The following is a 26,908-nucleotide window of genomic DNA, read 5'->3' on the forward strand; positions in this document are numbered from 1 at the left end:
CGTAGATGATTTTCCACTTGTTGGCTTCACCAACCTGCGGCAACCATTTCTGCTGACTTGGAGAGTTTCCACTCTGAACCTTCTGGGGCTAAGATTAAGAAAGCTCCTTTCGATGCCCAATTTCTCTCCCCAGTGAACAACATTTTCAGCAGGAAAAACCCTTCCGGGGGGGACTGAGATTTGTTACCTCAGGAGATCTTGTTATGCTTTGACCTCCTATTCTCTAGTGAGAGAGAATGTCATTTCTGGTCTGCTGCAGAGGTTAACGGAGGTATCTCGTGTTTGGAGGGGCGAGTGTACTGAAATGCCCCAGCCGCTTCACTGACTGCACTCTGCTCCAGAGTTGCACATAATAAGGGCTCAATAAATACAATTGATTGATTGAGACAGGTCATCTGGGGAGCCCAGCCCCACTGACCTGGGCCATGGCTGGCTCAAGACTCCTCCAGGGCATCAGAGGTCTCAAAGAAACAAAGAAGGAAATATTGGCTCTAACTTTGGGCATAAACAACATGCCCTGTTTCTAAAATTGAACCCCTAACTGGGGGACACAGATCCCATTCCTCTTAATTCCGTATTCCTAAACACCTTCAAAATGCCCAGATCTGGGGGTGGGGTGGGGTGGGGGCTGTTGTAACTTTAAAGCCCATTGAAAGCACTCGGGAGTTCCTTGGCACGCCACCGAATCATCAGTCTAACCATCACCCCACATATCGGATTAAAGTTTTCCTTCTTTCTTTCCACGTTGCAAACCTTAAAACAATACATTTGAGAAATCAGAACATACCAATGGACAGGGGGCATCTAATCCAGGCGCTCCTTGGTCTCCCTTATCCCCTTTAGGCCCCCTAGAGCCTTTCTTCCCCCTCTCCCCCTGCAAATAATAGTTAAGTCCGAGAAAAAAAAAAACATCAAAACTTTAGGATCATCCATTTTATAAAGGTCAGAAACAGAAAAAAAAAATTTTAAACTGCCAACAAAATGTTTTGAAAAAAATGGATTCTACCAATTTGAAAATTTTCTCTGCGGCCTGACCCTCGAGAATGTGACCAGAAGGGGCTACAGAAATCAGGTCAGTGGTATTGGTTTTGTGTTTCTGCTAGGCAGGGGTACCAAGGTCATGGGAAAATGGTCATTCTACCTCATGTTACTGGGAGGTTGTCCCTGGGCAAAGTATTCCACAGGCTTTGGACTATAAACATGGTCCTTCTTTCTTCCCTTGAGGGCTGCCCTTTAGATGTTTTGCTCCAAACTGTGGTCCATCCCTAAAGATATTTTGCTCCAAACTGTGGTCCATCCCTAATGGGCCCTATCACGCTTTTTTATGTGGACGGGAGATAGCTACTTTGGAAAGCAGCATGGTCTAGTGGAAAGAGCATGGGCCTGGGAGTCAGAGGACAACTGTAATTTATTTATATAAACATCTGTATTCCCCCTCTAGACTGTAAGCTCGGGTGAGTAGGGAATGTATTCATTCAATACTATTTATTGAGCGCTTACTATGTGCAGAGCACTGTACTAGGCGCTTGGAATGTACAAATCGGTAACAGATAGAGACAGTCCCTGACCTTTGACGGGCTTACGGTCTAATCGGGGGAGACGGACAAGAACAATAGCAATAAATAGGATCGAGGGGATGAACATCTCATTAAAACAATAGCAAATAAATAGAATCAACGTGATGTACATCTCATTAACAAAATAGGGTCCAATTCTGTTATATTGTATTCTCCCAAGTGCTCAGGACAGTGCTCCGCACACAGTAAGTGCTCAATAAATACCACTGATGGATTGGTTGACACGCGTCCTAATTTCAGCTCTGCCACTAGTGTGTCCTGATGGTGTGGAGCGTCACCCATCCCCATGAGCAGGAAATAAAGCTCATCTGATAGATGCACAGTGCCTAGCACAACATTTAAATATATTTTCTCTAACTAGTTTGGGACATTTTAATACTTTCTCTAGGAGAGATGAAAATATTCCTATCCACAGGAGTGTGATTTCTATGTATTAACCTTTTACTTTCACCAAATTTAAGTAGAAACTCTGACCATCTACACCACAGTGTGTCTGATTTGGAGAAAAATCTACTGCTATGTTGATGGATCATCCTTTCTGATGCTATTAATGATTTAGGTGGAAGTGACAGTACCCATGAGGGAATCTGATTTAGTGTCTAGTTGCTCAGGGTTAGAGGGTGCAGATAAAAATCAAGCAGCGCAGGTTTGAGGGGGAGGAAAAAGGAAAAGAAAAACTGGGTAAAAAATACATTTTAAGGTTGAAAAAATGGGAGAAGGGTTAACTGGGAAAAGCCACCCAGGGTTTAAGGCTGGGATGGAAAAGAGGATAATCCAGGAAAAAAGAGAAGGTTTTAGGCATATAAAAGGAGGAGGGAAGACTCGGATGATAAAGGCAGACAGGAGGATGGGATAAGGGGACAAGGTGCACCTGTAGGGGTAAAGAACACAGACATTCCCCACGCCTCTCCATGTTCCCAAACTAAGGAGAAAGAGCAGACAGAGCATTTATAAAGATGACGGGGTTCAGTTCCAATGCAGGAATCCGAGCTTTATCAGTTGGGTAGTTCACGGCGGCTTACTCCTTGGCAAACGCACCAGTTGCCTGGAATTTTCCTAATTCCTCCAGGGACTCAGCCTATCATCCCCCCTGAAGTTGGGTCAAAGGCTGCACTCACCAAAAAATTTCCCAGAGCATTGAAAGATTTTTGTCCTTCCCCTCCTCCAGTCACCGTGGGACCCACGAACCTGGTCACACCGAATGATGTCATGTTTGCTGTTTGTAACGCCTGGCTCTGTTTTGGCCACCTTGTCTCTTGCTCTTCGGAAAGATTCTGCTCAAAAACAGTCATTCCTTTTGTGGAGAACGAGCAGTGCACCATGTTGGTCTATCTTCTGCAGTTGATCCCCAGTTTTCAGCTGGGGCTTTGTTTTACCACGTCTTTAAAATATTTTCTCTGTCCTCCTTATTTTCAGTTTCCTAGGTTCAGTGCTCTATATGACACTTATTTGTTTTGCTTTATTTTATCGCTGTCTCCCCCTTCTAGACTGTGAGCCCGTTGTTGGGTAGGGATTGTCTCTATCTGTTGCCAAATTGTACTTTCCAAGCGCTTAATACAGCGCTCTGCACACAGTAGCCGCTCAGTAAATACGACTGAATGAATTTGGGTATCCTGCTGTTGTTCATCCCCCCACGCATTTCCTCAGAGCAAAGCTGTGTTTAGAGCTAAGAAGATGACTTAGTTCCAGAACTTGACTGGTTGTGATCCCCGTCTTGCCATGCGATGTCACGTTTAGCTCATAAATGGCACCGATGGGACTGCCCAGTGAGTCGGATTTGGCACCCGTGTACAGTCCAGCTTTCACAGTGCTGGCCTTCTTGATTCAGTTTTCTACTTCCTTGTCTACCACTGCGTCGTTGGTCAGTGTGTTGTCTAGGTGACATGATTCTGTGTCAGCATTTAGCTCCGTGCTGCCCGAATAAATGTTTGGTTGTATATAAGGGTGACACATTATATCATCTCGGTTTTCCTTCAGACGGATCATCAGCCCATAACGCCTGGCTGTTTCGATAGAGCGGTTTACAATCCTCTGCATGTCTTCTTGGGTGTGTGCCTCTGGGTTGCAGTCATAATAATAATGTTGGTATTTGTTAAGCACTTACTATGTGCAGAGCACTGTTCTGAGCGCTGGGGTAGATACAGGGTCACCAGGTGGTCCCACGTGGGGCTCACAGTTAATCCTCGTTTTACAGATGAGGGAACTGAGGCCCAGAGATGTGAAGTGACTTGCCCACAGTCACACAGCTGACAAGTGGCAAGTGGCAGTCATCTCCTCACAGCAATTCTAGAATGATTGTCTCTAGGACTCCTGATTCCGTTCCAAGACGGTTGGGTTGGGAGAATTTCTCAGAAGTACGGAAGCGTATTCTAACACCTGCTCCGAGATCTCTTGCTGCACCTCCCAGCATGCTGACATAAACTGGTGGGACTGGAGTCAACTATGCACCCACTCATTCATTCATTCAATCATATTTATTGAGCGCTTACTGTGTGCAGAGCACTGTACTGAACGCTTGGGAGAATACAATAGAATAATCAGACCTGTTTTACTGCGTTGGCAATGATGAATACCGCAGACTTTCTAGCGGGAAGGTGCCGCAGACTGTTTAGTGGGAAGAGTCCCCTCCAAAATGACTTTCCTAGAGCAGTCTTGACATCTAACCTACATTGCAGGAATTCTGGCATCCATCACATTCTGTCTATAAGAGTTTAAGAACTGAGGTCTTCATACTGTCCATTTCATGGTGACATGAAGAACTCTCAGAGTTCCTGTGAATTGTCTTTGGCAGCCAAATTTGACAAGCAGCATGGCTTAGTGGAAAGAGCACGGGCTTGGGAATCTGAGGTCGTGGGTTCTAATCCCAGCTCCGCCACTTGTCTGCTGTGTGACCTTGGGCAAGTCACTTAACTTTTCTGTGCCTCAGTTCCCTCATCTGTAAAATGGGGATAAAGACTGTGCGTTCCACGTGGGACAACCTGATTACCTTGTTGCTACTCCAGTGCTTAGAACAGTGCTTGGCATATAGTAAGCTCTTAACAAAAACCATTATTATTATTATTAATTTCCAGTTCCCCAGTATTCTGGTCATATCAAATCTGGTCATATTTGGTCTTCTTTGCACTTGGATCCATGACCTTTGGACATTTGATATCTGCCTCACCTCCAACCCACAACACTTATGTACATATCTTTAAATTATATATTATAAATGACATTTATTCGTATTAACATCCATCTCCTCTTCTAGACTGTAAGCTCGTTACGGGCAGGGTATGTGACTGCTGATTCTGTTGTACTGCACTCTTCCAAGAGCTTAGTACAGTAATCTGCCCATAGTAAACACTCAATAAATACCATTGATTGGTTGGGGAAAACTGGCGATTAAGTAAATTAAGTAAAGCTATAGGAGGGAGCCATGGGGGCAAGGGAAGATTTTTTTTTTAGGATAAAGGATACTCTCCCAAGTGTTTAGTACAGTCCTCGGCCCATTGTAAGCACTCAATAAATACCACTGATTGATTGATTGATGGATCAAATGTTTCATAAGGTCTATGAAAACTGGGTAGAGGTCTCTGTGCTGATCTGGGTCTGCCGCGTAGCAAGGATCAAGTCCGCTGTGACACGTTGCAGTCTGAAACCACCTCGTGATTGCAGAAACATTCCGTCAATGCTGTTTTTGCATAATCCAGAAGTATTATTGATAGGATCTCTCCGGCAGTGCGAAATGCCTCCATCACCATCTCGAGCCGATCCTTTGGCTTTCTTCTTGAAGATGGCGATGGAATTGCAGAGGTGGTATGCATTTCTTCCGTGGACCAAAGGTTGAGGAAGAGTTTAAACTTCAGTGCTGAAGCAGGATGTTCCCCTGCTCTCGTAGAGCCCAGCAGGTTCGCTGTCGGATCCGGATCCTTCTCCATTTTTCATGGTTCTGACTGCTGTGGTGAATTCCCTAGTAGTTTCCACCACCATATGCCCTAGGAGAAAGTCTCGATTTCTCCGCCTGCAGTTAAACTTTGAGAGGATAAATGAGGACTGCAGCGCATTCTGTGGTGAAGAGCCAAGTCGCCATGCTCCTGTCAGGATTTTAATTCATCATTTTATGGTAGGAAGAATCCCCTCCAAGAGGGCTTCCCTAGAGCGGCCTAAACATCCAACCTATATCCAGGGAATTCTGGCGTCAAACACACTCTATTTATAAGGGTTGAAGAACTGCGTTTCTCCTACCGGCCGCTTCATGTGTTTTGAAGCTTTCTTGCAGACGAGGACAATCCTTTAAGAAGTTTCCTGAACGGACAAGTCTTCTGAACAGGTAAGGAAGGAGATGACAGCTGGGTCATCCGATTATTCTTAGAAAGCAGGAAACAGAGACACCCAGTGACCAACAGAAGGCTGGTATTTGATTCCGGAAAGCTCCTTGCCTGTGAAATGATTGAATTCTTTCCAGGATTCCCTAGAGTTTACTCTTTTCCACCACTAAGTAATCCATTCTTAATTTGTTCGCTGGAGGGAAAATCTCAGACTGACTCTTTCAGCGGGTTATAGGGAACATTTTCCAGAGGAACTGCCAAGTGATCTGCTAGTTCATTAATCCAAATTGCTCCAAATTCAGTGCTTCTAACCCTCCACTCTACCCTTGCCTCTGCCTCTTGTTTGGACAGTCAAATCTTGGTAGACCAAACCTGTCTACTTTTGCAGGACCCAAAGGACTCGGCCTCTTCCATGAACAAAAACCAAACTGACAAAGCTCTAAGACCGTGGTTACGCTTTTATTAATAAAAGGAAGAAAGACGAACGCAAGTCTTAAGAAATGAAAGTTACAGGAGAAAAATTAGCTGGTGGAATGAGCCCATCTCTCGGGAATCATGATTTTGTAAGATAAGCGCTTTTAATCTCACATCAATGAAAAAAGGGGAACTTTCTCCCCGGGCTGAGATGGATTCTGAAGATTTAGTTGAACTAGGAAGGGAGAGGGTTAAAGAGGCATTTCTGGAAAAAACTGCAATGATTGCCAGGTACAGATAGATCCTCGATTCATGCTTCCATACTAGCTATCATTAATTTTAAGCCAAATACGTAGAGCATGAGCAGGAGTCAATAAGCTTCAATGGATGATGATAGCGTTTGACTAGTTTAGTAATAGATTCAAAGATATACTGTCAGGAAGGGGAACATTTTCAGCGCAATACAGAGAGAGTAGACACATAACTACTGCTAATGGACCATTAATGTGAGGGTTAATTGCCGAATCTCCGTGTCACACTAAAAATGCACCCTTTATTATGACTCAACTCCTTCTGCACAGTACATGATACTGCATGGCACTGTAAGACCCTTTCATTTAGAATGATTTATTGGGTAAATCATTTCTGATCTGTGTAGGTCATTTGGAACATCATTCCACCTCATCATGAAGACATTAGTAACCAAATAAAAGAAGCGCAGAGGCCGACTCACCCGGTTTCCTTTGTCACCCGGTGGTCCATGTAAACCCTGCAATAAATGAGAGAGGCGCAAACATATTAAAAAGAAAACTTGGAATGGAAATGGCTGCTTGGTGCGGAGGTGTTTTTATTGACATTCACTGACTAGATCTGTGAGACGGAGGACAATCTAATTATTCCCATTCCTCAGAAGGAAAAGCAAGGTACAGATTGTTGCAGTGAAGTAATTCTGTACTCATTCGATGAGTCGGGGCAAAGCTGAGAATACAACCTTTGCCTCCTAACACAGCCCCTTCATTATGCTCTCATTATGGAACGAAGCAGTCAAATCGATTAATAATTGGTCCTTAGAGTGTATTTACAAGGAGCAAAATGCATCACTAGGAAAGGAATGACTTAGTCAACAACTACATACCACACAGTCAATTCTACTATTCTAATATCAGAAGCTGCACGAGAAGCAGCCTGGTGTAACGGATAGAGCGCGGGCCTGGGAGCCTTTAATCCCAGCTCCGCCACTTGTCTGCTGTGTGACCTTGGGCAGATCACTTCACTTCTCTGTACCTCACTTCCCTCATCTGGAAAATGGGGATCTGAGACTGCGAGCCCCATGTGGGACAGGTAACTGAGTCCAACCCGATTTGCTTGTATCCACCCTAGAGCTTAGTACAGTACCGGGCACGTTATCATTATTATTATTAATAAACCATGTGCAATATGGCCTGCACTAATTTCCATATGACAAAGTTACCTTATGGACACAATTGCTGGGTGAGTGTAGATGCACTCTCTGTGGCTGATAGGAAATAATAAACATGACATAGGCTCTTTGGTCCTTCTGAGGACAGCTTTGGGAATCAAGAGTTCTCATCTCATTAATTCCCTTTGCGTCTTTGGGGAACTCACTGACCTCTGCATCTGTGCTTTTGTATAAAGCATGAATAAATCACGACAGACTTATCTTCCCTAGGTACCGTAAGGATTGAACAATCGATGTTTGGGGAAACTGCCCTGCCATTGGAAAACAGAAGTCCTAAGCGGTGTCAGGCAGAAACCTGTCCACTCGCAAATGAGCAGCACTGGGGAAGCAGATTTATCACTGAAAAAATCAAACTGACTCAGGGCGGGTCTGTATGCACGGGCCTGTCTAGAGAGGTCGATCACGCCTTACCAGAGTCCAATAAAAGTCAGTGTGCGCTCAGGTTGACAGTTCCTTTTTAAGAGCACCGATTTGTAAAATGGGGATGGGCTATAATAATAATAATAAGAATGATGTTGGTATTTGTTAAGCGCTTACTATGTGCAGAGCATTGTTCTAAGCACTGGGGTAGATACTGGGTAATCGGGTCGTCCCGCGCGAGGCTCGCGGTCAATCCCCATTTTACAGATGAGGTAACTGAGGCACAGAGAAGTGAAGTGACTCGCCCACAGTCACACAGCTGCCAAGTGGCAGAGCGGGGATTCGAACCCATGACCTCTGACTCCCAAGCCCGGGCTGTTTCCTCTGAGCTACGCTGCTTCTCTATGGCCAGGATGATCAGGAGGAAGCCTCCATGATGTAGTGACGGGGCCTAGAGGAAAGAGCACGGGCCTGATCCTGACTCCTCCACTTATCTGCTGGGCGACCTCGGTCAAGTCACTTAATAATAATAATAATAATAATTGTGATATTTGTTAAGCGCGTACCATGTGCCATGTACCGTACTAAGCACTGAGGTGGAAACAAGCAAATCAGGTTGGGCAGAGTCCCTGTCCCACATGGGGCTCACAGTCTCACTCCCCATTTTACAGATGAGGTAACTGAGGCCCAGAGAAGTGAAGTGACTTGCCCAAGGTCACAAAGCAGACAAGTGGAGAGCCGGGATTAGAACCCAGGTCCTTCTGACTCTCAAGACCGGGCTTCCGTGCTCCCCCAGGACCGTGTCTTTTCTACTCATTTGGGCCTCGGTTCCTTCATCTGCAAAATGGGGAGTCAACCCTATTCTCCCTCCTACTTGAGACTGTGAACTCCGCGTGGGACCCGATTAGCCTGCACCTACCCCGGCAATCGGCATATAGTAAGCACTTAAATACTATTATTACTTTCGCCCTACAGCTTTCAGTTACATAGTCTGGGATTCTCTCTTTTCTAAGCCCGAGTCTCGCTGTGAACGGTTCTGTGGCAGCAACAGCATTTTGTTCACAGCATTTTCTTCTGCTCTCAAGTCTCTACCTGGGGCCAAGAGACCGAGGGAGAGCCGGAAGCCGCCACACTTACAGGAAGTCCTGCCGCTCCTGTTGGTCCAGTGGTCCCAGGATCTCCTTTACTGCCCTGAAACAGTGACCAGCCAAAATATAATACTGTCAGTCTGTCTCATTCCAATTTTCTTACAAAATACCCAAAGCCACCTCAGCACCAGAACCAACCTCTCAGTTAGTTCCAGAAACTAGCCATCATTCTATCATTCATACGAAACAAAGGTATTTACTGAGTGCTCACTGTGTGAGGAGCACTGCACTAACTGTGGATGAGCGTACAAAAATTGGTAGACACGTTCCCTGCCCTCAAGGAGTTTACAGTCTGTACTGGGAGAGAGACATTAGAATAGACTAGGGATAGGGCAAAAAATAGATCGACCACACAATCAATGGTATTTACTGAGCCCTTATTGTGTTCAGAGCACTGTAGTAAGCACTTAGGAGAGGACAAAGTAGCAGAGTTGGCAGACATGTTCCCTGCCCACAGGGAGATTACAGAGGGGGAGACAGACATTAAAATAAATTACAAATATGTGCATAAGTGCTATGGGGCTGAGGGTGGGGCGAATGTCAAGTACTTACAGGGTACAAATCCTAGTATTCATTCAATCGTATTTATTGAGCACTTACTGTGTGCGGAGCACTGTACTAAGCACTTGAAAAGCACAATTAAGCAACAGATAGAGAAAAATCTCTACCCGACAAGTGCAAGGGTGATACAGAAGGCGAAGGGAGTAGAGGAAATGAGGGCTTAGCTGGGGGAAGGCCTCTCAGAGGAGATGACATTCATTCAATAGTATTTATTGAGCACCTACTACGTGCAGAGCACCGTACTAAGCGCTTGGAGCGTACAATTCGGCAACAGAGACAATCCCTGCCCAGTAACGGGCTCACAGTCTAAATCGGGCAGACGGCAAAGCAAAACAGAACCAAATAAAACAGGCAGTCTAGTGCATGTGATTTTAATAAGTCGTCGAACATGAAGGGGGAGGGAGTTCCAGACCAGAAGGAGGGCACGGGCAAGGGGTCGGTGGTAGGATAGATGAGTCGAAGTACAGAGACTAGGTTGCCATCAGAGAAGCAGAATGGGTGGGTGGGGTTATAGTAGGAGATCAGCAAGATGAAAAAGGAGGGGGTGAGCAGATTAAATGATCTGTTGCTCTACTGTCCTCTCCCAAGTGCTTAGTACAGTGTTTCGGACTAAGAGCTCAAAAAATACGACTGATTGATTGACTGGATGACTTGAAGCCGTTGGTGAGGAGTTTCTATTTGATGTGGAGGTGGATGGGCATCCACTGCTAAGGGCTTACCGATGACCGCTAACGATCCGACCACCATCAGAAAATCTTCCCAGATCTGGCCCTGTAAATCATACGTTTCTTTTTCTGTTGTTCAAATGCCTTTGATTCTTTTACAGTCTGGGCTTCTGTACCTTGTGCTTTCAGTTTCCTTGCAATGCGTGGGACTTGGATTGCAGCTGCCTGGACAGCCTCCCGTTCCTTTCCTTGTTACTATTCCCAGTCCCTCACAGAGTTCCTGAACACAGTAGGCTCCCATTGATTTCATCGGATAGCCCGACCAACTCTTCATTCAATCAAATGACTACTTGATTGCCCGACTGCCTGAATAATTGCTCGATAGACTCAGTGCCCGCCTGACTGACTTGCCAGCACTTAGTACAGTGCTCTGCACACTAAGCGCTCAATAAATACCGATGATGATGATGATGGTGATGACTCTCTGCCTGTCTGTTGGACTAGCTGTGTCCTGATGCCTGCTGGTGTAATTAACTGACCAAATTTTTTCTGGCTCTCGCTAGCCAAATCTGATTCAAGCCGCTGGGGGCAAGGTAGGGGTGGTTACGGTAGGGGAAACGGGGCACGGAGGGCAGATACATGATATACTTACCCTCTCTCCTTTTGGTCCTGCTGGACCTGGAACTCCAATTGGTCCTGGAGTGCCCTAAGATATTTGAAAAAAAAAAGAGAAAGACAATTTCATGAATCTGTTTCTTCCTAGAAGCTCCCTCAGAGCCGTGGAACAGCATGGCACCTGGAGGAGAAATCAGAGCCAAGGAAAAGGAAAATCTGGTGACATAAGGAGTCGTCGTCTGCCTACAATTTTCAGGGTTGGCAAAGCCAGGCAGATGTTCAATTAGGCAATTTCCTGGTTGGCGGGTGGGGGGTTCGTTTCTGGGGCTGGGACCAGAGCGACAACCCCTAGGGGCAGCCGGATTTCTGGAAATTGAACGCTTTTGTTTTCACAACCCCTTGCCAAGCTGAAAACTGTAGGAGGGAAAAAGGTAAATGAGTTCATTTTCCTCAAGCACTAAAGAGGAAGTTCGGTGGGGCCAAAGTGAAAGAGCCTTGGCACCTCGCTGGTGGGCCCCTCTGCATGCATATTGACAGGTCACCATGCCACAAAGACCGACGCAGAAGCACGTAGCCCGTGCAGCCCGAACATTCATTGCTAGCTACCCTTCAGCTCCACCCTCTCCCCCGTCGACACCAGCCTAGCCCGGATGGGAAAAAGGGAGGCCGGAGGGCTTTCACATTCAGATACGCCTCTTGCCGTCTTGGGTCAGAGCTTGGTAAATCGCCCAGTCAACTGTCCGAGCGTTTCCATGAGTACAGGACAAGGGGGACTCCTTCTAACCCTCTAAGCCAGGGCCCGGGCAGTCGGAAATGGAGTTGCCTAGATACCGAAGCACCGGAGGCTACGGGGGTAATTAAACCTCACTGTTACCAACGTGTCTTTCGACAAGGGAATAGCTACCTTGTTCCATCTCTATTTCGGAGCTAAAGGCCGAAGCATATCTGGGGGCAGGGTTTCTGTCTCAGGAGTCAGTGAGGGGGGCGGTGCAAGGAGGGGACGGGGTATTATTACAGGTTAGAAAAAAAAAAATCCACCCTCCACTCTAGCTACCTCTCTTGCACGTGTTACTGGGATTTTGTGGATTTTTTTTGAGAGCCTCTCATCAATCAAAATATTTATTGAGCGCTTACTCTGTGCAAAACACTGCACTCAGCGCTTGGGAGAGTACAACTGAATTAGAAGATGCATCCCCTGCCCATAACAAGCTTATAGTCTAGAGACTCTGATTCCCGTGATCTTCTCTGTCTTCTGCATGCGTTCGCCCAGACAAATTCTGGCCGCTCACACCTTCTCATAATTTAAAACTCACATGGCGTCTTGGTCCTCGAAAGGCCAGTGGAAGGTCTGAGTTAACGGAAATCCGGGGACTTGAGTAACTCAGTAGGGAAAGAGGGATAGGATTCCGGTCTTTGGCAGCCAACAATGGGACCCCATGAAAAGAACAGGAAGTTCTCCATGTTGCATCCAGCAGAGTACAAAGACAAAGGAGAACTTTCCATCCAGTGTTTTTCTGATTTGAGGCCTTGCTCCAGGGAATGCTTCGGATGCTCTCCGACAGAAGCAGCGTGGCCTAGTGGAAAGAGCCCAGACCTTAAGAGTCAGAGGACCTGGGTTCTAATCCTGGTTCCACCACATGTTTGCTCTGTGACCTTGGGTAAGTCGTTTCACTTCTCTGTGCCTCATTTCCCTCATCTGCAAAATGGGGATACAATGCCTATTCTCCCTTTTACTGTGAGCCCCATGAGGGACCTGATAACCGTGTACACACCCCAGTGCTTAGAAGAGTGTCTGGCACATAGCAAGTGCTTAACAAGTATCATTATTATTATTATTGTTATACAGAGCTACCCTCAGGCAGATATTACAGCTGCAGGTGCCTTCTGGAACCCGTTAACCCTTGCTAGTGAGGTGCTATTGATGCTGAAGTAGAAGTTATTTCAAGTAGAGTCTCTCTGTCTCTTTTTTTATGGTATGTGTTAAGTGCTTACTATGTACCAGACACTGTATTAAATGCTGGGGTACATAAAGCTCATCAGATTGGACACGGTCCATGTCCCACGTGGGGCTAACAATCTAAATCCCAGAGAAGTAAAGTGCCTTGCCCCAGGTCACGCAGCAGACAAGTGATGGGAGTCGGAATTAGAACCCACATCCTCTAACTCCCGGGCCCCTGCTCTATCCACTAGGCCATGCTGCTTCTCTACTGAAGCAGCGTCCTCTAAATCACCTGTCATTTCACAAGATCCCGCCCCTTTCCGGCCGCACACACATAAAATCTCGCCTTAGAAGACAGGTCGATTGCCGCACAGGACTTCCACGGGGAATGATGAGACGGACACAGCTCACAGTATGAGGACAAAAGTACATAGCATAATGGGGACATACAGACGTTTCAGCTAACACTGCTTGGGATGGGGGGAAGTCAGAGAGGCTCCGAGAGGCGTCAGCCATTCTGGGTCAAGGTGTTATTCCCAGGAGGGCACGATGGCTCTCCAAAATGGCTCCCAAAGCCTAAACCCACAAATGCAATTGTTCCGTCTCAGTTTCGGCTCCTGCGTGGCCCCTGATTTAGAGTCTGAACTGAGGCCACTTCAAAAAAGAGTTATGAAATCGGCCAGCATGCTTTGGGAGAGAGCCCCTGTGAACTTAGTTCCCCGACTCCTGTCTTGCAGTGGGGGGATAGGAGGTGATTTCTACCGTAAATGAGGGTTCGGGAGGAGGGGAGGGGACAGACAAGGCGAATCACGGTATTAGGCCGGAGAAATGGAGAAATGACACTCACCGGTGACCCAGGCCTGCCGTCCAAACCTGAAGCACCCTGGACAGACGGGAACAGATTAACAAAAGGAAGGAAGGAAGAGACGGGAGGGCGGGGCAGGAAGGGGTGGGGAGGAAGGGAAAGGAGGGGAAGAGGTGAGTGAAGCAGTGACTTCAGACAAACATAATGCTTGCAATAAAACAAAATGAAAAAATAAGCACTGGAGGACAGGTGACGATATTTACATGGAAACCAACAAAAACATGGAGACACTGACGGCAGCTGCAGCTACAGCTAACTGGTGGCTTGGACTCCACCGGATTTGAGGCCAACCCGGTCGTCTTAGAAACCGGGCAAGATACTGGTCTATTTCTTCTCCGGGCCAGGGGACTCCACCCTTGTTGAAAGATTCTGTACAGATTGGGCCAGTAGAAGTCCATCAGAAGGGTCATTTTCTTTCCTACTCACTAGCAAGAAGTCAGGAGAAAAGGTAAGGAAGGGCCCGTGGCCTAGGAAGATATCGCTCAGCATTCCTAATGAGTTAGAGAGAAATTTGGAGAACTTCAGCTCAAAGAAGGCGGGGAGACGGATCGGTTTCCAATCTGACCTTGCTTAAAACCTGTTCATTTGCTGAGGTATGTCAGTTCTACATTTTTACTTCCCGTGCTGTCAAAAATCGATAGTCAAACGGGACGCAAGTGGAATTCTGAAAGAGAAGCTGTTCTGGAGATGGGGTCTCGGGTGACGCCCCTTCTCCAGAGCTCCTGGAGACATCGGTCTTTGTATGGATTCTCTCCGGGAACTAGAAGAGAAGAGTTTTGGCTAGCGCAAGCCAGAAAAAAAACCTTGAAAAGGAGGAGGGTTTTTACCATGCGACACACACTACTGTTTTTGAATATCAAGGGCATCCTGCTTGAGGCTTGCCCTGCTGACAGCCACTAAGCCTGAACAGGGGAAAGTGGATGCTTGTTTGAAAACAAAAATTCGGGCAGAAGTCACGGTTCTTAAAGAACTCTTTTTCAACTGAATGAAAGCTTTTTGTTCCAAGTTTGCACAAAAAGGATGAGAACTGATTGAAGGGGTTCAGGGAGCATTTAATTGGCTGTTACACTGTGCTCTTTTTTATGTCTCCTGATTAGCCTAAGATTCTTCCTGATTGGCTACTGTAGCAGCCCACGACAGGAGGTTCGGAGCTATGACGGTAATAATAATTGTGGTATTTGTTAAGGGTCAAGCACCGTATTAGTTTTGTGGAATTCAGACCCTGCCCCACATGGTTCTGCCCTGCCCCAGTCACCGTCCCACACGGCAGAGGAGCAGCATGGCCTAACGGACAGAGCACGGGCCTGGGAGTCAGGTCATCGGTTCTAATCTCGGCTCTGCCACTTGTCTGTTCTGTGACGCTGGGCGAGTCACTTCACTTCTCTGTGCCTCGGTTACCTCATCCGTAAAATGGGGATTAAGACTGTGAGCCCCATGTGGGACAGGCGCCGTGTCCAATCCAATTTGCTTGTATTCTGCACAGCGCTTAATAATAATAATGATGGTATTTGTTAAGAGCTTACCATATGCCAGACACCGTGTTAAGCACTGGGGTGGATACAGACTAATTGCGTTGGACACAGTCCCTGCACCACATGGAGCCCCCAGTCTCAATCTCCAACAGATGAGACCACCGAGGAACAGAGAAAAGAAGTGACTTACCCAAGGTCACACAGCAGACAGGTGGGGGAGCCAGGATTAGAACCCATGACCTTCTGACTCACATGCACATGAGAAGCAGCGGGGCTCAGTGGAAAGAGCACGGGCTTGGGAGTCAGAGGTCACGGGTTCGAATCCCGGCTCGGCCACCTGTCAGCTGATGACTGTGGGCAAGTCACTTCACTTCTCGGTGCCTCAGTTCCCTCATCTGTAAAATGGGGATTAAGACTGTGAGCCCCACGTGGGACAACCTGATTCCTCTGTGTCTACCCCAGCGCTTAGAACAGTGCTCGGCACATAGTAAGCGCTTAACAAATACCAACATTATTATTGTTATTACATAGTAAGCGCTTAACAAATACCACAGTTATTATTACAGTCAAAGGGGGTAGGAGAGAATAGGAATTTAATTCCCTTTTCAAGGATGAGGAAATCGAGGCAGAGAAAAGCGAAGTGACTTGCCCAAGGTCACGCACGGCAGGGAAGTGGCGGAGCTGAGATCAGACCCCAAGACTCCTGACCCCCAGTCCTGTGCCCTATCCACAGGACTCGCTATTCTCTATTTGTCGCACTGCAAAAATGAAGTGAATCAGTGTTAAGTTGTTACGGACCCCTCCGGGTCTAGCCAGCGGTGTTCTTAGCTGGTTGGGTGGGGGTTCCGAGGGCCCTTATCTCCCTTGCTGTCACCACTGCGGAACAAGGAGCGTGCCTTTACTGAGCCTGGCATGCAGCAGTTGGAGGCAAGGAGCTAAAACAGTAGCCAGGGTGAAATGAGGTGGCACCTAGCTGCTGCCTCTCACTCAAAACGGTTTCCGGTCTCCAGCTCAGGGGAACTAAGCGGAATGCAGGCCCGGCCACTGGCCCGAAAGGGGCTGAATTTCCACGGGCTTCCAGGGAAGTCTGTGCGATTGAATTTGCGGGGCATCTCTCACTCTACTTTTCCACTCGGCCCCGCAGCTCCTTCCTTCCTGGTTCACTCTTGGACTATCGCTCCCCAGGCCGGGAAAGGGCCCACGGACCCGGCTACCTCCTGCAAGATCACTTCGTCGTTCGGGTCCTCAGCCACACGCGGGGGCTACGAAGAGGGACTCTCATCAAGACAGTCATCCCCTAAATTTGTATGGCGTTTATCTCCAAAGGCCCTCACACACTGTCTGGGTGCGCTCTCCTCTCCGACTGAGGTAGGGAAGGGCAGATCACGGCTCCATTTTGCCAGCGAGGCAACGGGACTGTGAATGTGCCTCTCTTTGCAGGTTACCATTATCATCATCAGCAAGTATATTTATTGAGTGCTTGCCGTGAGCAGAACACTGTACTAAGCACTTGGGAGAGTACAATACAACAGAATTGGTAGGCACGTTCCCTACCCTCAAAGGTAGAGGGGGAGACAGCCTATCTATCCTATCAAGAGGTTATCAGGGCTACGTTCCTATCAAGAGGATTCTTCCTCAAATGGAGTGTGGGAAGGTGCTCTGCTTCCATGTTATTATAGTGCACTCTCCCAAGTGTTTAGGATAGTGCTTTGCACACAGTAAGCGCTCAATAAACACAATTGAATGAATGAATCGTCCCAGTGTCAAAAATAAGTTTGAGCAGAAACTTCCCTCGATGGATCTTTCGCATCCACTTCCGTTTTCGACTTTTCATTCCATGGCATTTATAGAGTGTAGAATACGGGACTGTATAATGCCCAGTTCTATAATGTATAATGTCCACTCCCTCCGCTTGGGAAAGTATAATGCAATAGTTTTGGTAGACAAGATCCCTGCCCGCAAGAAGCTTACAGTCTATTCGTCCTCGTATCCACCTGTCCATTCTCTTTTTCCTCCTTCTGATTGATTTTGTGTCTGTCTCCCCGACCTGACTGTAAGCCCCTTGAGGGCCGGAAGCATGTCTTCCAACTCTATTGTTCTGCCAAGCACCGAATGCAGTGCTGTGCACATTGTAGGCACTCAGTAGATACTACTGTTTGGAGAAAAAGTATCATGCTCCAAAAAGAAAAATTGCTCTGGGTTAATAAAATGAGCAGTGGAAATTGTTGTTCTGGTCCTGAACGGGGAGGGGGACCCGTGGCCATCCCCACTCCAACCCTGCCATATCGCCAAGCGGGAACGGCAGATGCTGTCCGTCGCGTGACTTCTAGTGATGCACGGCTAATTTTTCTACACGTCACTGTTTATCTTTATTGATGCTCATGCCAGGAATGCCCTCCAACACAAGCAACAGACCAGTCTAGTGAATTTGGCTTAAAAAAATATACCAAACAGATCAAAAGAATTTCACCCTAAGAACAGGGAGGGTGGATGAAATGTGGAAAACCAACTGGAATCAACAGAGAAATTGTGTTAGCATCTGCGCTGCTGGATACCGGTCTGAAAATAGAACCTGTTCTCGGAGAACCTATAGGGTGTTTACTGTCGTTCCTCTTAAGGTGGGCAGTCAGGCTGTGCCAAGTGAAATTAGCTCTTTTTCCATGAATCTTGGAGAGATTCCCTTTTTGGATCAATGTCACCTTAGAGGATCCAGACTTGGCCTAGATGCTTCTGGGCTCCTCTCAGAGCTTTTGGAGTTGAGCTCTGGCATGCCCCGCACGAATGAAACCTTGCCCAGGGCCTACTGCAAGCCTGGGGCCCAGTGAGCCAACAAGATGGAATCCATTATAACCACTCAGACCTAGAGAGCTGGGAATCAAGGAAGTCCGGGTACCCAAATACCTGCTTCTAAACACCTCAGTCTTGACACCCCTTCATGGTTTTGAATCTATCATCAATCCATCAATGGTATTTATTGAGCGCTATGTGCAGAGCACTGTACTAAGCACTTGGGAGAGTACGGTATTTCAGAGTTAGGTCCTTCGTTGGTTTTTCAGTACAGCAGCCTTTTTCTTTCCCTCTGGGTCCCTTCTCGTGGCAGCGTCCAGACTGGTGCCCTGGCCTGGCTCCCAATTTCCTCTGGATCCTTGGATACTTACAGGCAATCCCAATGGACCTCGGTCTCCTTTCTCTCCCTGGGTGCCCTTCTCCCCTTTCGCTCCATCAAGTCCGGCTTCCCCCTGAAAGAGAGATGAATCAGGACCCCCCAGTCCCACAGGCCCAGTTCTCTAAACAGTTCACCCTTGGAGTTGACGCTGGCAGGGTGGTCCAGAGGGCTGGGGGATTTTGTAGTCCCATGCGCTAATTTCAGCTCTACCGCTGCTGAAGGCCAGAGACTGCAATCTGGGGACCTTTTTTTCAGTGAGCGGTCTGAGATGGCCGCAGGGGCTGGATCAAACTGTGGAGGAGTCCCCGGGACTCTGATTTACCTAGAACAGATAGTAGTGATAGGTGCGTGGGTGGGTGGGGATGTCACGTTAGCCAACAACACACTGATGTCTGGTTAAAGTCAGCATTGCCTCCGTTTGCTCAGGTGAAAAAGGAGGCGCCGGGCCTCTGGTTCAAAATGTTTGCAAGAATAAGAATATTAATGATTAATAATAACAATCATAATAATAATGATTAAGTGCTCATTATGTGCTAAGCACTGTACCAAATAATCAGATCCCACGCTGGGCTCACAGTCTCAGTCGGACGGAGCTCAAGTAACGGATCCCCATTTTGCCGACGAGAGAACTGAGACCCAGAGAAGTTAAGTGACTCGCCCAAGGTGACAGAGGAGACAAGTGGCGGAGCTGGGATCAGAACCCAGGTCCTTTGACTCCCAGACCCGTGGTCTTTCCGCTAGGCCATGCTGCTTTCCCTTGTACGAATCCTTTAGACCTCTGTGTTTCTGTAGATGGGTTGATTTTCTATGGATCTTTCTTGCTGCTAGTAAATTTGATTGCATTTATGGCGTAGTGGATAGACCCTGGGCCTGGAAGTCAGAAGGTCATGGGTTCTAATCCCGGTTCTGCCGTCTGTCCACTGTGTGTGACCTTGGACAAGTCACTTCACTTCTCTGGGCCTCGGTCACCTCATCTGTAAAATGGGGGACTGAGTCTGGGACAGGGACTGTGTCAACCTGATCTGCTTGTATCCACCCCAGCGCTGCATAGAGCGCCTAGCAACTGGTAAGCACTTAAATACCGCAATTATTATTATTATTACCATGTTTGCTCCCCATAGAGAGGCACTTCTAGGAGTAGAGCCCTGAGAATCAGACTGTCTGGTGAAATACCAGATACAGGCCCCACTAATCTCAGAGGTACATGGGGTGGGGTGGAGCAGGGCAGAAGCAGTACGGGGCCAAACAACCACAGGGAAAAGGGGACCCCTACTTGGCCACAGTGAGTCTTCCTCTGCTTTAATCTTTTTTTAAAATGGTATTTGTTAATCTCTTAACCATGTTATAGGCACTGTATTAAGCACCGAGGTAGATACAAGATAATCAAGTTGGACACAGTCCCCGTCCCACTTTGGGATCAGTCTTAACGATAATAATAGTAATGATGGCATTTGTACGCGCTTACTGTGTGCCAAGCGCTGTTCTATGCGCTAGGGGGGATGCAAGGTAATCAGGTTGTCCCACGTGGGGCTCACAGTCTTCATCCCCATTTTACAGATGAGGGAACTGCGGCACAGAGAAGTCAAGTGACTTGCCCAAAATCACCCAGCTGGTAAGTGGCAGAGCTGGGATCAGAACCCATGACCTCTGAGTCCCAGGCCCGTGCTCTTTCCACTGAGCCATGCTGCTTCTCATTTTACAGATTCCCATTTTACAAATGAGGTAACTGAGGCACAGAAGTTAAGTGACTTATCCCAGGTCACACAGCAGACAAGTGGTGGAGCGGGATTAGAACCCTGGTTCACTGACTCCCAGGCCGGTGCTCTTTCCACGAGGCAACACTGCTTCTCGAGGCCACGTTGCTTCTCGATCCCAAGTATTATGGATTGATTGTTGAGAGGCTACGGCACAAAGCTGGAGTAACGGCATCACAGTGGGGAAACCCAGAGCCGTAGGGGTAGGGGCAGAGAGAAGCAGTGTGGCCTAGTGGAAAGAGCACAGATCTGGGAGTCAGAGGACCTGGGTTCTAATCCCAGCTCCGTTACTCGTCTGTTGTGTAACCTTGGGCAAGCCACTTAAGCCCCATGTTGGCAGGGATCGTCTCTAGTGCTGAACTGTACTTTCCAAGCGCTTAGTACAGTGCTCTGCACACAGTAAGTGCTCAATAAATACGACTGAATGAATGAACTTCATTTCTCTGAGCCTCAGTTACCTCATCCGTAAAACGGGGATTCATTCTTTCAATCGTATTTATTGAGGGCTTACTGTGTGCAGAGTCCGTACAGGGCGCTTAGCACAGTGATTGACTGTGATTAAGTACAGGGAGTAAGACAGTGAGCCCTAACAGGCCAGCGATTAAGGACAGAGTCCGGCTACAGTTCACGGTTAGAACACAACATTTTCAGGGAGGTGGACTATCGCTCACTGCATTAATCAATCAATAGTATTTACTGAGTGCTTATTGTGTGCAGAGCTCTGTACTAAGCACTTGGGAGAGTACAATACCACAGAATTGGTAGACGGAGTAGATATTTCCCTGCACACAATAATTGCTCAAAAAATACGATCGAATACGACATGTTTTCTGCCCACAACGAGCAAGGGTGGCCAGCTTCTGTGTCTGAAGAGATTGTGTCCAACATGATTAGCTTCTATCTCAGTGCTTAGTAAGCGCTTAAACAAATACCATTAAAAAAAAATCCTCCAATTGGGCTGGGAGAGTTGCTGGGTATTGAAGATAAGAAGAAGAATTGAGGAGCAGAAATTCGTCTACTTCTGGGGCCAAGAGCTGAAGCCGCAGACTTCTTGCCGCAGAATTGTTTCTTCTCAGCTGGAATAAAGCTGCGTCAGGTAATATGAGCTAAACTCCATTTAGTGATTAATGGAGAAGGGAGGGCGAGGGTGCAATTCCTCTGTTCCTTCTTTGGGTCAAGCTTGTACCTTAGAGGTCTGGAACTTCGCCCCAAAGCCCAGGGTCTGTGCTCATAATAATTATAATAGTGTTGGTATTCGTTAAGCACTTACTATGTGCAGGGCACTGTTCTAGGTGCCGGGGTAGACACAGGGTCATCAGGTTGTCCCACGTGAGGCTCACGGTTAATCCCCATTTTACAGATGAGGTCAATGAGGCACAGAGAAGTTAAGTGACTTGCCCACAGTCAACCAGCTGCCAAGTGGCAGAGCCGGGATTCGAACCCATGACGGCCGACTCCCAGGCCCGGGCCCTTTCCACTGACCCACGCTGCTCATGGGACTTGGACTCTGTGGGACGGCACCCTCTCCTCTGAACAAATGAAATCCTGCGAGGGGCTTACGGCAAGCCTGGGCCCAGGTCATAATTGTGGTATTTGTTAAGCGCTTATTATGTGCCAAGCACATAGGGCTGGGGGTAAAGACAAGATATTCAGGTTGGACACATTCCCTGTCCCACGTACGGCCTCACGGACTTAATCCCTGTACTTAATCACAGTCTTAATCACTGTACTAAGCACCTTATACAGGGCTCTGCAGTACAGATGAGGGAACTGAAGTGACTTGCCCGGGGTTACTCAGCAGAGAAGTGGCAGAGCCGGGATTAGAACCCAGATCCTTTGGACTCCAATGCCTGTGCTCTTATCTACTACTCCACGTTGCTTCATACCCACAAGCTGGCCACCCTTGCTTGTTGTGGGCAGGGAACATGTCTACTCAGTCAATCGTATTTTTTGAGCACTTACTATGGGCAGGGAACGCAGTTGTACTCTCCCAAGTGCTTAGTACAGTGCTCTGCACACAGAAAACACTCAATAAATACTAGTGATTGATTAATACAATGAGCGATAGTCCACCTCCCCGAAAACATTGTGTTCTAACAGCGATCTGTAGCCAGACTCTGTCCTTCGTCACTGGCCCGGTGCTCGGTCTTTGCTGTCTCTTGTTTTTCTTCTTAACCACCTAGGTCAGCCCTCTGGCCACAGATGGGACTCAAAACTAATCGGCCAGCTGCCACTCTCATGGGATGACCAAGAACTACCCGTGAGGATACTATATGCTGAGACGCACTGTGACACCGTGGACTCGCACCCGTGTGGAGAGAACGAGATGACATCTCCTCCTCACCAGTAGCTTTAAAGCCCTCCATCACCTTGCCCCCTCCTACCTCACCTCGCTTTTCTCCTTCTACAACCCAGACCGCATACTTCGCTCCCTGGTGCTAACCTTCTCGCCGTGCCTCCATCTCTCCCGTCTCACCGCTGACCCCCGGCCCATGTCCTGCCTCTGGCCTGGAACGCTCTCCCATCCTCAAATCTGAGAGAAAATTACTCTTCCCCTCACCTTCAAAGCCTTATTGAAGGCACATCTCCTCCAAGAGGTCTTCCCACACTAAGCCCCACTTTTCCTCATCTCCCACTCCCTTTTGCTTCGCCCTGACTTGCTTCCTTTCCCCTTCCCCCCTCCCAGCCCCACAACACTTATGTATATACCTGTGATTTGATTTATTCGTATCGATGTCTGTCTCGCCCCTCTAGACTGTGAGCTCGTTGTGGGCGGGGACTGTTGCTGTACACTGTTGAATCATACTTTCCCAATGCTTAGTATAATGCTCTGCGCACCTTAAACACTTAATATGATTGAATGAATGAGAGAACATCACGCAGAAACCTCTGTGGAGGACCACCTGAACCTTGGGCATTTTTCCAGGGGTACCCCCGATGCCTTACTTGTTCTGGAGTTCTTGCCTCCCCCCTTCCCAGGCTCCCCGTTAACATGAACATCGCTTTCGAGCTGCGGAACTAGGGGGCAGAAGCTGAGCCAGAGTCCGGGTGCAGAAAATACCAGATGTATAGGAGTCCCAGGGCCATACTGGTGCCGGACACAGAGCGTTGCCTGAAATCTGGACTCCCTGCTATGAAAATGGATGAATGGCCACCCTAAGTCCACATGAAGTGTGACATCCGTTTCCATTTCCTGACAGGAGAGAGGCGGGACTGTAGGAAACTGCTCTTTGGACGAGAGAACAAAAGTAAGTGTCTTACCTTTGGTCCGGGAACACCTTGGAGACCCTGCATTTGGAACCAGAAACAGAGAATATTGATGTTGCATTTCTGAGACATCAGATCCCCCTTCAACTCTGCCTCGTCCAGCTCTGGTCCAGAGCCCGATTGCTTGCTCTGTGACCCTGGGCAAGTCATTTGAATTCTCTGTGCCTCGGTTTTCTCGACTGTAAAATGGGGATTTCAATACTTGCCTCTCCCTCTAAACTGTAAGCTCACTGTGGGCAAGGAACATCTTTACCACCTAAATTGTACTCTCCCAAGCCCTTAGTACAGTGCTCTGCATACAGTAAGTATGACTGATGGATTGATCCGTTGCAAATAGTCAGCCGACCCAACGAAAGGTGGGCACACAGATCGAATCTAGTCACTGCCGGGTTCTGTGTGAGATTTTTTTACATTAATGTCTGTTTTCTCCCTCTAAACCGTGGGCTCACTGTGGGCAGGAATGTATCTACTTCTCTGTGCCTCAGTTACCTCATCTGGAAAAATGGGGATTAAAAAATGTGAGCCCCATGAGGGACGATCTGATTACCCTGTATCTCTCCCAGTGCTTAGAGCAGTGCTCTGCACATAGTAAGCGCTTAACATATACCATAATTATTATTATCTCTTTGTTGTTATATTTTACTCTCCCAAGTGCTTAGTACAGCCCTTTGCACACAGTAGGCGCTCAATAAATACGATTGAAAGAATGAGTGAATGAATTAATGAATAAAGAATCCCGAGGCCACGGAGAGGGGAGTATTTTAAGGTGGAGGCTTGGAAAGTCCGAAGCAAGAGGGGCTTGTTTCAAATAGGCCTCTGTTTTAACCTTGGTTTCCTAGCCAACTTGTTAGCAGGAGAAGAGGATGGGGAGGATCAGATAGCCCTGGGGCAAAGGGTTAAATAAATGTCTGGGCTGGGCTGTTCCAGACGAGCCCCTGCAGTGTGGGAGAGCAGGCTTCCCTCGATCCTGATCCAACGGACCACATTCCACGGAAACGTCACCACGTAGCTATGCAACAGTGGGGCCAGGATTCCTCCACCGGGTTCACTCGCCGCTCACGCCACGATCCACAGCGAGTTGGGAGAGTGGGGATCTGGGGGGTGGGCGGGGATGGGTGGGAGGGGTGTCCCCCCAACAGGGACGGGCTCGTAGCAGATCAAGAGGTGACAGGGACTTCGCTGCAGCTAGGCTGGGCCCGAGGAAGCGAGCGGAACTTACTGCAGGTCCTGGGGGGCCTTCCGGCCCTGGGGGCCCAGATATCTGAAACGCAAAAGGGGAAGGTCAGGGGAGTGAAAAACGCTCCTGTCAGTACACCCCCTTGAAGCGGAGCCCAAAGAAAGCGATAGGAGCCGGGATTGTTCTGCTTCAGAAGAGGAGAGGCCGTATGACGCAAAGCAAAGCAAAGCGAATGAACTGGTTGCGTGCCGTTCCGCCAATGGACTGCGATTGCAGCAGGAAGGATTTCCATGGAAAGATTAAGTCCCAAAATGGAAACCAAGGAAAACATTCTGATTGGAAGAGAGTATGATCAATGGGCTGGGTTACCATTAGTAGATGGTGCTGGGGAGATTTCCATCTCTCGTATATATCTGCAATTTAATATCGGTCTCCCCCTCTAAGCTGTAAGGTCCTTGGGGTCAGGGAATATTTCCATCAACTCTGTGCCACTGTACGGACTGTGAGCCCGTCATTGTCTCTATCTGTTGCCTAATTGTACATTCCAAGCGCTTAGTACAGAGCCCTGCACATAGTACGCGCTCAATAAATACTATTGAATGAATGAATGAATGAATGATTAAGCACTTACCAGAGAATCAGCATGGTCTAACGGATAAAGCACGGGCCTGGGTGTTAATTCTGGCTCCGCTACTTGTCTGATGTGGGACTTTGGGCAAGTCACTTCACTCATTTGTACAGGGACTGTGTCCAACCTGATTAGCTTGTATCTACCTCAGCGCTTAGTAGAGTACTTGGCACATAGTAAGCACTTAACTAATACCATAAAAAAGGCCACTGATTAATTGATTGATTGAATGAGGTGAAAAGCAGGTAGGGGAGAACCATCGTGGCCAGGTGAGGTTTCTTCTTACGGCTTTTGTGAGTCTGAACCCACTAGAGAAGTAAGACTTTGGGAGCTGTGAAACCCTGGATCTAAGAACCATGAGTTTCTTTTTGTCCTAGGGCAACTGTGGGATTGGAGGATGGATTCCTCAACACTGCAGGGATACAGACCCTGTTAGGATCTCGAGACCTGTGGATGTCCCTGTTGTACAAAGATATGGGGCGATGCAACCTACCGGTGCTCCTGCGTCCCCCTTCTCTCCAACTTCTCCCTTCTCTCCCTGTGAACACAACAACACCCCGGGGTAAATTTCAGCAGCCTCGAACACCCGACATCACTGGCCACTTTCTTAACAGTGAGCTCTAATTTCAGAGGTCCTTTAGAGGGGAGAGAGAGAGAGCGGTTGGTTATTGGAGAGGCAGATCAACTGGCAACCAAAATTTCTTTCAATACATACCTCGGGCAAGTCATTTAACTCCCTTCGAGACTGTAAGCTGGTAGTGGGCAGGGAACATGGCTAGTCAGTCCATCGTATTCATTGAGTGCCTACTGCGTACGGAGCCCTACCAACTCTGTATTGTACTTTCCCAAGTGCTTAGTACAGTGCTCTGCACACAGTAAACTCTCAATAAATACACTAGACTGATTGATTAAAGTGAGCGATGGTCCGTCTCCGTGAAAATACTGTGTTTTATCAGTAGTCTGGACCCAGACTCAATTCTTAATCACTGCCCTGTTGCTCAGTCTTTGCTTTGGAACCAGGACTTGGAACTTGAAATGAGGTTAGCGGTCTTTCTCCAGAAAGCGGTATCCCCGGTCCTGGCCTGACCAATGCCCACCATGGGGTGAATACATAGTCTTGGTTAGATGCTCTTACTGTAAATCCCGGGAGGCCGATTGGGCCTGGCAATCCAGGAAGTCCTGGTATCCCTTGATCTCCTTTCTCTCCAGTTGGACCATCAAGCCCCTACAAAGCAGCAAAGGCCTCTGGTTAGTGAAACACTAGGTTGTTAGGCCCAAGGGATGATGGGCATAATGACTCCCGGGAGTCTACGGCTGTCAGTCCGTCGATCAGTCAATCGAATTTATTGAGCGCTTACAGGTGTGCAAGCATCACTGTATGAAGTGCTGGGGAGAGTACGCTACAATGATAAACAGACTTGTCCCTTGCCCACAGCGAGCTTACAGTCTAGAGGGGGAGACAGGCATTAATATAAATCGATAAATTGCAGTTGCAAATTCCAGTTGTGGG

The 26,908-nt window shown here is 47.8% G+C and overlaps 1 protein-coding gene across 2 annotated transcripts in view; it reads right to left on the bottom strand.

Annotated features, from left to right (window-relative positions):
- Positions 1–26,908, bottom strand: part of COL13A1 (collagen type XIII alpha 1 chain) — a 201,382-nt gene that overhangs the window by 21,199 nt on the left and 153,275 nt on the right. For both annotated transcript variants that reach the window (XM_029060873.2, XM_029060872.2), the window contains 10 exons: positions 26,534–26,623; positions 25,892–25,936; positions 24,813–24,854; positions 23,588–23,614; positions 18,565–18,645; positions 13,917–13,952; positions 11,168–11,221; positions 9,279–9,332; positions 7,035–7,070; positions 788–874 (listed from right to left, as the gene is read on the bottom strand). In XM_029060873.2, coding sequence (XP_028916706.1) covers positions 788–874; positions 7,035–7,070; positions 9,279–9,332; positions 11,168–11,221; positions 13,917–13,952; positions 18,565–18,645; positions 23,588–23,614; positions 24,813–24,854; positions 25,892–25,936; positions 26,534–26,623 — 552 coding nt within the window. The remainder of the gene's footprint in view (positions 1–787; positions 875–7,034; positions 7,071–9,278; positions 9,333–11,167; positions 11,222–13,916; positions 13,953–18,564; positions 18,646–23,587; positions 23,615–24,812; positions 24,855–25,891; positions 25,937–26,533; positions 26,624–26,908) is intronic.

The sequence above is a fragment of the Ornithorhynchus anatinus genome, chromosome 3 (genome assembly GCF_004115215.2).
Source record: "Ornithorhynchus anatinus isolate Pmale09 chromosome 3, mOrnAna1.pri.v4, whole genome shotgun sequence".
Classification (NCBI taxonomy): domain Eukaryota; kingdom Metazoa; phylum Chordata; class Mammalia; order Monotremata; family Ornithorhynchidae; genus Ornithorhynchus; species Ornithorhynchus anatinus.